The 13,882-nt window shown below is 46.8% G+C and overlaps 1 protein-coding gene across 1 annotated transcript in view; it reads left to right on the top strand.

Moving 5' to 3' along the window:
* Positions 1–13,882, top strand: part of PIDD1 (p53-induced death domain protein 1) — a 23,125-nt gene that overhangs the window by 2,157 nt on the left and 7,086 nt on the right. The window contains exons 3-12 of the mRNA XM_014522239.2: positions 1,279–1,647; positions 3,896–4,309; positions 5,212–5,415; positions 5,915–5,969; positions 6,245–6,446; positions 7,383–7,511; positions 8,845–9,024; positions 10,706–10,853; positions 12,886–13,027; positions 13,716–13,866. Coding sequence (XP_014377725.2) covers positions 1,279–1,647; positions 3,896–4,309; positions 5,212–5,415; positions 5,915–5,969; positions 6,245–6,446; positions 7,383–7,511; positions 8,845–9,024; positions 10,706–10,853; positions 12,886–13,027; positions 13,716–13,866 — 1,994 coding nt within the window. The remainder of the gene's footprint in view (positions 1–1,278; positions 1,648–3,895; positions 4,310–5,211; positions 5,416–5,914; positions 5,970–6,244; positions 6,447–7,382; positions 7,512–8,844; positions 9,025–10,705; positions 10,854–12,885; positions 13,028–13,715; positions 13,867–13,882) is intronic.

Below are 13,882 nucleotides of genomic sequence, written 5' to 3'. Positions count from 1 at the left end.
AGCATACCTACAGGTTGGGGAACTCCCTTCTCGTCAGTGCAGAGGCAGAAAAGGATCTTGGAATCATTATTGATGCCAAAATGAACATGGGCCGACAGTGTGGGGACGCGGTCAGGAAGGCCAACCACACCTTGTCATGCATCCACAGATGCATCTCAGGCAGGTCCAAGGAGGTGATCCTCCCCCTCTATGTGGCATTGGTCAGGCCGCAGTTGGAGTATTGCATCCAGTTCTGGGCGCCGCACTTCAGAAGGGATGTAGACAGCATTGAGAGGGTCCAGAGGAGGGCCATTCGCATGATCGGGGTCAGCAGGGGAGGAGAAGCTAAGGGACCTGAACCTGTTCAGCCTCCACAAGAGAAGGCTGAGGGGGGATCTAGTGGCCTGTTACAAACTAGTCAGCGGGGACCAGCAGGCATTGGGGGAGTCCCTGTTCCCCCCAGCACTACCAGGAGTGACTAGAAATAACGGTCACAAGCTGGCAGAGGGTAGATTCAGGCTAGACATCAGGAGGCGCTACTTCACAGTCAGGGCAGCTAGGATCTGGAATCAACTTGCAAGAGAAGTGGTGCTGGCTCCTACCCTGGGGGTCTTTAAGAGGAGGCTAGATAGACGCCTTGCCGGGGTGTTTGACCCCAGTACTCTTTCCTGCCATGGCAAGGGGTCAGACTTGATGATCTGTCAAGGTCCTTTCTGACCCTACAAACTATGAAACTATCTCCCAAATCTCCCTTTAATTCCTTGGATGAGCCAGAAGGAGTGCCAGTAGCTCTTCTTTCTGGTACGCTTCAGCTTCAGGCTTATTTAGTGTCATCTTCTCTGGCCTGACATGGCTTGGCTTGACCCGCATGGCCTTGCTCCTACTTGCACAGCCATGCACCGTCACTCTGTAGACTGAAGACAGGGCTGAGGGGGTCCAGTCCTAATTCTGCCACTGGTCTACTGGTTAACCTTGGGCATATCTCTCCATCACTCTGTGCCTCAGTATCCCCAATTTGTATTTTGGGGACAATGATACCATCCTCCTTTGCCAAGTACTTTGAGATCTGCTAACCTAAGATGTGACCCCTTCGGTATTCATCGTTATCTGATTAAAGTCTCTTTTTGCCTGGGTGACTACACTGATGAAATTCCTGGAGGTGGCTTTGTTTTCTGTCTAAAGGGGGGGAATGCTTTCTTGGTGGCTATTCCACCCCCCTTCTTCTGTCAATCTGTGGTGAAATAAATACAGTGCCCATATGTACAGGGCTTCACTGAGTGCTTTGTCCTCTTTTTTCAGAGCCTCCTGTCTCCTTTTCACGGCTGCCTTGCAGTGGTGCTGCCAGTGCTTGCCCGCCTGGCAAGTCAGAACATGCTTGGTCCCCAGCAGACCGACAGCAGAAGATGGCCAAGCTGCAAGAGCCTGGGGATGATTTGGGGGAGGGCATTTTGGTGGCTCCCGAGCTGGATGGATCTCGCCTTGCAGGCAACAGGCTTAACCTGGATGTTTATCCTGACGGCTGTCACCAGTTTCTTGACCTGTTTGACAAGCAAAAGAAGGAAGTGACTCAGGTGGAGTTCCTGCGGTTGAACTGCAACGAGGACCTCATAATCTCCACGCTGGCCATCCTGCCTGCCCTGAGGACCCTGAAATCCCTCATCCTCAAAGGTAAGCCTGCGCATCTGCAGGACAAATGGACTTTCAATTTTCACTGTGCACTAGCTGCCCTTTGCAGTGGCTCCAGGTCTCAACTGAGCTAGTTGGGAGCTGCATACAAATGGTAGATTTCAGCAAGATGCAGCTTAAGGACATTTACGTCCTTCCTTTGTTTCCACAGTGCCCGGGGACCAATTTCCTGACTTCATTCAGTCTGACAGGTGCAGTCTTTTATTGTAAAGTCACTTGAAATGAGATGTTGGGGGGAGCTTCAGTTGAAGAGAGTCTGATCTGAAGATGTTAGAATGTGTGGTCACTTGTTTTCCTCCCTTCTCATCTCCCTTTTTTTGAAAGCGTAACAGTCCCTTTCACTGGATTTCATTCTGTTCTGGTTTTCTGGCCAGATCATAAACCAAATTGCATTAGCATAACATGGGGAAGAGGGTTCAAGGAAGGTCAGCTGCATTTGCAGAAGGGGGTTCTTGTCATTTTACCCGGAGCACAAAAAATATCAGTGTGGATGTGCATATATATGATTTGGAGCCTGTGGTCTGACAATGCTTAAAAATATATAGAGAAACATCTGTTGACTTTTGTATTATTTTTGGTTTTGGGATCTGTACGCTACAAGAATGTGCCTAGTAACCTTTAACAATATTGAACCACCCGGCTCTCAGAAGGGAAACACATAGATACTTCCATGACAAAAGGGCAGCCCAGTAGTTACTGCTAGTCAGGGACTTAGTCCCTTGTTCTGCCACAGACTTTGTATGTGACTGTGGGCAAATGACTTAATTTCTTGGTTCTCCATCAGATGACACCACTTGTCTATAGATGACAGCCCATCCCTGGAGATGAGAACATTTTTCTATGGATAACCAAGCATCTTGCAGCACAACAGAGTGTGTACCAGAGGGTTTTTCTCCTGTGTCACACAATAAATATTAATACTGAGGAGAGAAGCAAAGTAACAAATAATTAGTATGTTTTTATATGCCTCTTAGTAAACCAGTTATTTGTTACTTTGCTAATCCAGGATTTCCCAAGTAATCTTTCTTCCACTGTATAACAAAAATCCTCCGGTATCCTACGATGTAAACATTCACATAGGGATGGCAGAAGAAAGGAGTACGGAGGATACTGGTATATTTTTTGAAGGCTGAGCTTGACTCACATGTTGCTTTTTAACACTTTTTTTTTCTGGGTGTATCACTTGCCTTATTAAATCACAAACCAGCCAGAAATCCTTTGAGGATGCCAGGAAGGGCCTTGAAAGTGCAGACAAGCAGCTTATTTAATGTGATAGAGCAGGGGTGCTCAGCCCTCAGTGCATGGACCAGATCCAGCACATGGATATCCTCATGATCTGAACATTTGGTAGTGGGGAAGCAGTGACATCTAATTGCCGTTCCCCTGTTGCCAAATTTCTGGACCTGTGGGGAGCTCCACGGGGCAGATGGTGTGGGCCCATGTGCTGAATTGGGCATATGGGGCTCATGGGGGCTGATCTGGTTAACTAGGGTGACGTGCGACTGATTGGGGCTGATCAGGGTGGTGTGGGATTGACTGGGGCAGTGTGGGATTGATTGGGATGGTGCATGGCTAATTGGGTCAGTGTGCTGTTGATCAGGGTTAGCATGGGGCTGTTTGGGCTGGCAAAGAGCTGGACAGAGGTGGTGAGGGGCCCAGTCCTGGCCCGCGGAGCCTGATCCAGCCTGTGGACTGGTCCTGTGCTACGCATCCAGCCCATAGGGTTGAAAGGTTGAGTACCACTGTGATAGAGAAAGAGGCAGTGAGCACAGAGAAGATGTGGGGAGTTGGGGTGACGGGATGGGGTCATTGTATAAACTGATGAGCTTTAAAATAAACTTTGTGGTAGCATTCTTGAGAGGCGACACAACCTTTTGTCCACATCGGAGAAAAGGACGTTGTAGTGATTGAGGCATGAGATGGTGAATTTTAGCTGTATGGATGGATAGGAAAGGCCAGCTCTTAGAAACATCATGCAGAAAGAATTGGTAAATATAGATGTGGCCATCATGGGAAGACCTAGAGAGAGGGCTCAGGGGAAGCAGACTCTCAGGTCTAGACCTGAGTGATGGACAGGATGAAGGGTGGTGGTTGTCCAGAATGATTGTGAACTGAACTCCTTCCAGTTTTCCATCCTATTGACATGACTGTGATTATGCATGAACATCTTTGACTAACCACATAGAATCTGTGTAAGATGAAGGCCTCTCTCTCCTTTTCCCTGCCACAGGTGGACATGCCCGGGATGAATTTGGTGCATGTCAGAGAGGCTCCCTGACAACCTTGCCTCCCGATTTTGGAAACCTCATGTGCCTCACTCACCTGGATCTCAGCTTCAATAGCTTCTCCAGCTTACCCAGCTGCATCACCCACCTTGCCAACCTTAGTGTACTTGTGGTAAGCCACAACTGCTTGGTGGGGCTGCCTGAAGACTTTGGTCATCTTACTAAGCTGACTGATTTCTTCGCCATAAAAAACCATTTCAGGGATCTGCCTCAGAGCATTGGGGAGCTGGTGGCACTGAAGAATCTGGACTTATCTGAGAACACACTGGAAAGCCTCCCTGAGGAAATTGGGAATCTTTACAACTGCATGGAGCTGAATCTCTCAGGGAACCGGTTAACTCATGTCCCTGACTCACTAGGTAAGAGATGTGCCTAGAAGAGAGACAGACAGGCAGACAGAAATTTCCTGCTCCTGAAATAGAGTGGATGGGTCCTTGAGCAGAAAGACATGACAAAAATCAGCCTCACGATGCAATTGGTCTCTCTCACTATGAGGTTCTTTGGGAGATCCCCCTAGTTTTACTTGCAGAAGGGGAGGATCTAGTCTGTTTGGAGCCAACTCAGCTCAGTTGATGGGTCAGTTGGTCACCTTGAAGAGTGAAAAGAAAACCCACTGTGCAATCCTTGGTTAGTGGGCATCAGTATAACTCCAGGAACTTCAATCTCATTTACCTCAGACGAGGATCTGGGCCCTTGGCAGGCCTCTGACAGGATTTCTGCTTCTGTGTAGGTTTGCTGATATGAGCCAAGGTGTCTGTGTGTATGATGGGTGAGGGGGAAGGGGAGGAAAGTCAGGAGAAACAATTAATTGCACCAATTGGTTGCTCTGCCTTCAATCATGCGTGGGTCACCTGTGTTCTTAGGCCTGTTTGGACTGGGGCTACTTCCCCACCTTTTCCTGCCCTCTGTCTTGCTGTGCCCAGACCTTTCCCATGGTAGTTGTCATTATTTACATCCCACAGCCTAGATCATAGGACAGAGACCCTGTCATGGTAGGAGCTGTTGCACAAAATAGAAAGACGATCTTTGACCCAAAGAACTTTACTGCTCCCTGTTCCACTGATCTTGGTGCCTCTTCCATGATTTCGATATACAGACAACGTTTAGGCACCTCTGTGATTTTTGTTTCTCTTTGGGGAGTTAGCCGGGGGGGATGGGAAGGGGCATTTGGGTAGTGGGTATCTATTGTAGTAAGCTGCTGATAGAATCTGTACCCATAGATCTACCAAGTGGCAATTTTTCTACTTTTTCTAACCTGCAGCCAATTTGGGATCTCTGCACCAGCTGCATCTTCACAGCAATCTCCTAGTGACAGTCCCTGCATCCCTCGCCAACCTTCCCAACTTGTTCAGGCTTGACTTGCAAAACAACAGGCTCCGCTACATCCCCCCTGAGATCCAGAGCAAACCCTTCGTACATCTCCGGGGCAATCCTCTAGGAGAACCTGAGATGCCCCTGACGCCTGGTAATTATCTCTCTTCCGCTTCACTGGGTCTTGAACAGCTGCTTCCAGTCTCCAGCAAGTGTCATGTGCTAGGGTGTGAATGTGATTGACTTGGGGGTGAGGGGTAAGTGTTAGATCCTAATTTATTTCTGTGACCACATTACCAGTACATGTATTGCTGCACAGGCAAAGGCAAGAATCTGTCTCTTCCTTGGGGAGTTTATAGTCTTAACAGGAGAGGGGATGAATCAAGGAAAGACATTTGCCTGCATATGTAGTTACAGACAAAGCTAGTCCTGAAAGACATTCTCTGAACTCCTGTTCATTCTAACACACAAATACTCCTTGCAAATGCCTGCTCATTGGAAAGATCTTGCTGTCAAGGCAGAGGGAGGGTTGTGGCATGGTGCCAGTGGGAAAAGGAAGCCAGGTGTAACCTGTCATATTGGTGAGCCAAAAATGGCCTCCACTGGCCCTACTCTTCTATCCCACTTGCCCTTCTTATTCTGATTGTCCACAGATGAATCCAGCTCAGGAGAGTTACAAAGGCTGGTCCTTGCACCGGATGAGAACAGGTATTTCACAGTGTTTCTTTAATTAATAGTACTTTGCATTACCCAGCTCAAATCAGAGCTCCATTGGGCTAAGAGCTGCACAAAGGGTCCTTGGCCTTGATTCAAGTGGACCAGATAGAGACAGGGCTGGTATTTCTGAAGTGACAGAGTTTTACTGTCTAATTCACAGAATTTAGGTCTTGCTGGTCAGGGAGGGGGCAGGAGGTGGGGAAGGAGAAGTTGAGTGATGCGTGATGTCCTTGTATGCTGTTCTTCACTTAAATCTTTGCTTTAAGCTTTACTGTGACACCCAAAGGCTGCAAAGCTCTCCTGGCCTGCGGCATCCGGCTTTACTTCCCCCCCGGGGCTGCCACCACCTCTATCACAATCCATTTCCAAACACTCGTTCCTGATCCACAGTGGGTGAAGCTGAGGCATCATGATATCCTGTTGAGCAAAGTCCTGGAGCTACAGCCCCATGGGCTTGAATTCCAGCAGGTGAGGCAGGTGGTGGGAGAGGGTGGAGTAGCACTCTGGGTTTCCTGTAGCTTGTGGGGCTAGATGTGCACATGTGATTTGGCTAGAAAAAACCCTCTTGTGGTCTAAAGGAGCCACTCCCTGGACCCTGTCTGCCAAGACTGCCAGACTCTTGTCTGGACCCTGTGTGCCAGGTGCCCTGAGTGCTGGAACTCAGACAGCTGCTCCCAAACATTTGGATGGATCAAATGTTAAAGAAAGCGCCACAGAAAATACTCAGTGCTGGCAAGGTCTTCTCTTCCAGGACTGCTCTGTCCTGGCACCTTCACCCTCCCCTCTACTAGCACTTGATCTGCTCTAGGGATGAGACCCTTCTCAGGTACGATACATCTCCTCCTGTAGTGTAGGCCTGTTCCTGCGTTTGATCTCAGGAGACCACTTGCACCCCGCCCTTGGGGTGTGCTGGGATAAGGTGAGGAGATGAATTATTTTTGAGAAAATAACCCAAGTTAAACAACCTTCCCCTCCCCCCCCCACACACACACACACATGCACAAACACAACACACCATCTGAACCCAAAGTCCTTTTAAGTCACCAAGTTTGGGTTGGTGAGCAGCACTCTCACAAGTAGCCTCAGCGACGTTAGATTGTAGTCAGCAGGAGATGAGGATTTCTCAGCCATCCCCGCAGGTCCTGAGCTTTCTTGAAAGACACAACAACACATACACCCAACTGTTCCTGCTAGAGAATCGTCCTTAGCTCCTTGTCTGGCTGCCTTTGGTGCCGACAGGCTACAGAAGAGATTAGATTCCCTGACCACCTCCATTCCCTGCCTCAAATCTGCACTTGGCCTTGCCTTGCCTATATAGTGGAGTGGGTGAAAGCCACTAGAATTGGTCTGCTATTCGTGTTGGCATCTCATGAAAATGCCCCCATTTTCCCATTACCCTGCCAGGAGGTGCAGATCTGCATGCCTTATGCCTCCCCTCAAACCATTCACGAGCGAGAGGTGGTGGTTCGGACCTTCAGTGGGCAGAGCTGGAGTGACTTGGGAACGAAAGTGGAATGGAAAAGAAAGACAAAGGTAAACGGGTTGGGATAATCCCCCATTGTGTGCATACCTGATTTTCATCTGCAGTGGGTGGCAGGGCTCAACTTCTCCCAACCCAGAGACACCCGAGGGAGCTTCAGATGACCCCAAGTAGTGCACTTTGTTCATCTTTAATGGAGTGGAGTGAAGCATCTGCCCATCACTCAAATAGAGTGGTGGCTCTGGGAGATAAGAGGCTCCATCACGCAGTGCTCCATCTTGCTATAGATTCTACTGGGTTAGGCCATATATGAAGTGAAGTGTGAGTTTAGTGAAGGTTCAACTGTAAGCTGCTATGGGCTGACCACAGCCAGGCATGTTTGGTCATACTAGTAGAGCTGGCCATTTTTACTTTTGCGGCTGGCATTGCCCAAGGACGTGTTCAGGGCCTTTGTCTTTCCTGTTCATTGTTCAGGCCCTTTGCCTCTGCTGCAGCCAGGCCAATAGATAACACCCCGAGGCTACCCAGGACTTGTCAGAAATTCAAAATAAGCAAAAGAAGTTAAATGAACTAGCATTTAGCTGACTTCTGGCGGTTCTTCACAGGCTTCTCCTTCTGGCTATGTCTTATCTCTCGGAGGCTTTGCAGAGCCTGCTGGCTTGTGCAAACAAAGGCAAACAAAATGAAGGAACAAAAACAAATGAGCAGGAGCCCTGCTCTTGGGCCACAACTGGGGGCTGCCTAACCCCAGTCTCCAGGCAGCCTCCTCTAGCCAGGTGCAGCCTCCTGAGACTGTTTTCAGCATCTTTTATTCTTCCCCTGCTGGTGCTGACCCACATGTCTGACTTTTCCTTATTCATCACACCTGTGTCAGGTCCCTTGCTGGGAAACTCACTGCATCCCCCAGACCTGGTTCCCCAGCCTTTGGTGAGTCCTTCCAGGTCTGGAGTGGGCATGAGGAGGTGCTTCCAGGGTGCAGAGCTGTTCAGACTCCCCCACAGCCCTAGTAACAGGGCCCTGCCTTGTTACATCAACCCATGCTTCCCCTACCAGTACGGAGCATGGCATATACTACCAGCTTGGTCTCCCAGAGTATCACTCACAGCTGTCATGGTGCAAGTTTTCGCTCTTGTGTCTTAAGTAAATTGACTTTATTGGTAGATCTCTTTGGATGTAAGTGTGACCAATTGTATCTCTCTTGTATTTTATATATATACACATACATACACATGCTGTATAAATGAGCCTTTGGCTGCCATCGTTCCACAGATTTCATTAGGTGTTTACCAGTGTTACTTTATTAAAGATTTGACCCATTCCATGTCCAAAAGATAGTGTAATACCTTACTTATGCATGTGTTCTCTATTCCCTACATCTTGCAATAGAAGCACATGGCACTCTGTAGTGTCCCTCACTTCTCCTGGTTCCTGGTCATCTCTCAACTCGTGGAGAATAAGTGCAACGTCCCACGGGAGGGCACATTGCTCTTTTCCACAGTGGATCCCAACATCAAGGTGACCTTCCCTCCTGGAGTCACTGAGAAGCCTCGGACCATCAGGTTGCAGGTGTGTGTCGTTTAAAAATATAACCTTAGACATGGTGTTATTGCTGCCTTTGGTTGGGCTGAATAGTAGGCAATAGGCGAGGTGGCCTAGCTGGAAAAGACAGTGAGTCAAACACAGATTGGGGAACTTCTGATCTGGACTCCTTGTGGCTTTACACTTAGCCTCTTTGCCTCCATTTTCCTCTCTGTAATATGGGCTAAAGTAATCAAGAGTCATGGTAGAAATGATATCTTTTATTAGACTAAAAAGATTTTTGCAAAAAAAGTTATTTAATTGCAAGCTTTCAGGCACAAACACCCTTCATCAGTCATTGGAGAAAAAATTGTAAAAGTTCTCCTGGGTAGAAATGAAAGTTCATATTTCATAGGATTTCACAGAGGAGTCAATAGATGGAAAACTCCTTTGGGCAGTCAGTTATAACTGGTATGGAGCCCCTCACGTCCTGTGAGGATCTGTGATGATGCAAATTACCTAGAAACAAAGGCAGGAGCAGGATCTCAGGTTTCAGGTGGTCACAGTTGCTTCCTGCTTGGGAAAATATGAAGATTTCGTTTTTAAAAAATTGGCTAAAATTTGGTATCTTCCATGTGTCAGGCATCCAGGTTGTAGCTGTATTGGTCTAAAGGAAAAAGCTAGGTACTTACAGCATGGCAGGAGTTTTGAGAACATAGGACTCATGGTAAGCTTAGGACTCATGTATTAGGCATGTTTTGCTGAGATCCAATGTAGTTCAACACCCAGTGGTGTCATTTGACAATCGTTGGGTCTTCTCTGCTCAAGTTCTCAGAGGTACTGACTGCTGGTCCCTGATAAGAAGCTCAACTAGTGTCCTGGAGGGCTGAGCACTTATGCAAACTGTGCCTATAATGTAGAGATGCATTGTGTCCCCACTTCCTGCTGCAGCCTACCTGTCTCCAAAGCTGTGAGCTTTCCAGGCAGTAGATTTTCAGAGAGAAGTTGTGTCATGTCATGGTGTGGGGTGGGGAAAGCCCTGTGAGAAGCTTTCTGTCTGTCCTACAACCTTCCTTAATGCAGTTCTAGTCCCTCTAGCCTTTTTCCGAGAAGGCTGAATGAGGTTCTGCATGGAGCTCTACTCACATTGCTCCTAAGAAGCCAAAAGGTGACACGAGGCATTAGTCTCTTGCTCATCCCTGAAAATGAAAAGCATGGCATACCAGCTCAGTGAGTGAGAGTCAGTGGGCTATTATTCATGCTGGTCTAACTGAAGCAGCTCCATTAAAATTAGTGGGTTGTTAATTGGTTAATTAGATGCTTGTAATTGCTATTGTAGTGCTAGGCACTTGATCTGGAGCAGGGCTACATTTGCTGGGTTTATAACAGTAGCTAAGAGCAGAATCTGGATCTATGACTAGAATTCACAGCTCTGCATTGCCAATCAGTGGTTTGTGCTAGTGAAGCCTTTGTGTGCTGGGTTTTGCTGCACTGTCTTCTGATTTGGCAAAGTGGGTTTGTTAAGGATATTAACGTTAGTTAGCTGTATTAGGCAGAATGCAGGGTATTGGGGCGTCTTATAGACAAATAGGATCAGAAATGCACAAGCATCTGATGAGGTGAGCTGTGACTCATAAAAGTTTATGCATCTCTGATTTTGTTAGTTTATAAAGTGCATCTCTACCCTCTGCCAGACATTAAGCTGATTGGATTATTGTTTACTGTCCAGGTTTTGCCAGTGTCACCCGACGACCTGAAGGAGATCATGGGTGATCCAGAGTCCAGAGCCAGTCCCCTTCTCTGTCTCTCCCAGAACTCTTCTCTGGATTTCCTGAGGCCAGTTAAAGTTCAGCTACCATTACCACCTGGAGTCACAGGTCAGTCTATTGCTGGACTTGGCCAACAAAAATCTTCTCAGCTAAAGTCATTACACTTGTTAGATAGTAAACTATGCTGTAAACAGCCAGGGCTTTTCAGGGCGTGCAGGAACAACCCTGACGTTCCTAGCCACAAAGCTTAGTACATCAGCCATAGAAGAGCTCTCTAATGGGACAGGTCTACAGCACAAAGCAGAGTGAATTGACCTAGTAAGTGCTCTGGAGTTAGACTGCTAAAGGTTAGACTGCTATAGGTACTTATTTAGCTCCAGTATCACTACACTACACTGCAGACCACAGTGTAGACATACCCATAGGGAGCTCCTTCTTCCCACTTTTTCCTGAAGTGTGCTTCTGGGACTTGTCTTTTCCATCCTGAAGCAGTACTAACACCCATCAGCTCCCTGCAGGGTAAAAACTATAGTGTTTCTGTTCCAAAATTATAGAGGAAAAAAGGGGCAAGGCTGGAAAAATCCTAGTGGTTTTTAGATGGTGATATATAGCTCTAGCTTTTCTTTTTTCTTTTTTTGCCCAGGGCTGCTCAAAGGCTTTGCGAGCATTACATGCTATTAAATGCACAAGGGAATGTGAAAGCAGTGGAAAGGTTGCACATCCAGGGTCTGATTCTGATCTATATGTTTCCATTCACCTCAGCAGTGTTGCAACCTCCAATAGAAAGAATTCAGGAAGTGTCATTGGTGTAGATTCCCACACTACACAGAGCACTTATACTGCACAGCAATATAAGGCACTGACAAATAGTTGTTCAGCAGAAATATTCTCCTGCTAGAGGTGAAGCAAAAGTACTTATTCATTTTTCAAGGTGGCTTTTTAAGACGGGTTCTAAGCCAAGAAGGATGATGTTTTATACCTCTAACAATAATCCACCCACAATAAACCATTCACTAAAACTGTTGTGGTGGCATTTGGGATTCCCGTTTCCCACCCATTTTAGTGGGAAATGGTGTCTACCCGCCTTAGACAGCTGGGAAAAATGTCAGCCCTTGTTTACAACATGGCTGACTGAACATTTTTGTTGGAACCAAAACTTAATGTGCAGCATTCATATCTGCATCTGCCTTGCACCTATGGAAAGGTGGTTGAGAGAAGGTTCTTTAGATATTATGACTAGGGTTTTTGTGCACTGTTATGACTGCTAGGCATTGACTTGATGAGTAACAAGAAAGATTGCCTTTATTTCGAAAAGTTTCCAGTCTAGCTTGGAAATCAGTTTTATCCAGATTATTACCATTTGTGTTGGGTGGAACCTGGCAGGTACTTAGCAGTTTGCAGTAATGTTTTCATTGAGGAATGTGCTTCATGTCATTCAGTTTAAGATAGGAAGTGAGGCATAATGCAACCAGCTGAAATAGTGTGCACTGGAATGATAGCCTCAACAATTTTATTTATCTATGGCCTAAATCAGTTTCCTACCCACAGATGCATTTATCTAGCTGGGTTTGGTGTGATGGATGGCAGAAAACACAATTACAAATTGAAGAAATTTGTTCTGCTAGGTATTTAATCCCCAGATCCTTCAATTTTCCCTGACCTTCTCATTAGGTAGTAAAATCTGTTTGGGAGTTTACTTGGCTTCATCTGTAAGACTTCTTATTATTTGTATTGCTGTCATGTCATTGGTATTTGGAGCCCTTTTTTGCCCTGCACTGTCCAAGCAGACAGAAGCTTGATGAATATCCAAGCACGCTGGTAATAGGAAGAGATCAGTTAGGTTACCTGATCCATCCACAATGTCAAGTTAAGATAAGGTGTCTTGCTGGGGAAGCCTGGGACCAGTGCATTGGGAATTCAGGGCCAGCCTTTGGTCAGTAAGCAAGAGAGGACAGAATTTGGCACTTCCCAAAGGTAAACAGTTGTAGGTAAGAAAAAAATTAACCCAAAGTTCCAGCTGTTTTGCCCTAGGATTCCTAAGTTAATAAGCTGGAAACAAAGCCATGGTTACCCAAAATGCAATTGAGGCTTATACAACGTGTAGTATCTCTCGAGGATAATTTTGTTCTGTTGTTGCTAGGTTTAGATCTAACTTTGGATCGTTCCAGAGTACATCTTCTTCATGGTGACCTCCAAGCCCAAATTTGGGATGACATCACAGATCAGGTGGTGCTGGAGTTCACTCATCGCTATGCAATATTTGAAGTCACCCACTTCTCCTGGTGAGCTCCAGTCCATTCACAGACAGTGTTTGAAGAAAAGACTGAAAGGCGGGTGGCTTTGTTTCCCTCTTCCCCTCTCTCGTGACCACTAAAACCAGGATCCTTGCCACTTTTACCATCATTTATTTTTCCTACCATTTCCTCTTCCTAGTCCCTAGTGCATTGACAAGATAGGACTTCTGCTCTAGTCTGGAGTGATGGGATACGCTGGCATTATGCACTCTGTTGATAGCCTCAATTCCTTTGCCCAGTACTTCTTGCTTTTAATCTCTACTCCTCCACCTGGGTTTCAGCAGGGAGAAGTGACCATGATCTATCTAGTCTGTGCCTACTCTGACTCTAACCATTCTGAATTGAACTCCCTGTCCCCATGCCCCCAAGCAACCAGAATCTCTCCCTTCACCCGGTGTGTTCAATGCCACCATTTTACTTTCTTCATTTTACTTTCTTGCCTTCATTCTTGGGCTGAGAACCTGCTTCTTGGAAAATGATCTATGTGAGGAGCACAGAAGGGCACCTGAGGCTGTTGCTTGGGGAAACCAAGCTCCTTTAGAATTGAGATTCTGGTTTAGGTGATGTTCTCTTACATCAAAGTAGAAAGTTTAAGACATGCCCCTTGGTTTCATAGACTTGATGGGGATTTCTCTTCCCATTTAAGAGTCCTTCCCTCACTTGCTGTTTTCCCCAGGTACTGGTTATGGTACACCACCAAGAAGTACGTCAGTGGTATTGCCAAGAAGGTCTACGAGAGGTTGCGTATGTACCAGGTGAACTTCATTGCTCTGCAGAGGAAAAAAGACCCCGAGCAAGTCTTGCTGCAGTGTGTCCCCAAGCACAAGGTATACCTTATGCTGT

Source organism: Alligator sinensis, unplaced genomic scaffold (assembly GCF_000455745.1).
Source record: "Alligator sinensis unplaced genomic scaffold, ASM45574v1 scaffold950_1, whole genome shotgun sequence".
NCBI lineage: Eukaryota > Metazoa > Chordata > Crocodylia > Alligatoridae > Alligator > Alligator sinensis.
Note: the sequence above shows the minus strand (reverse complement) of the source record. Positions and strands in the feature narration are given on the sequence as shown.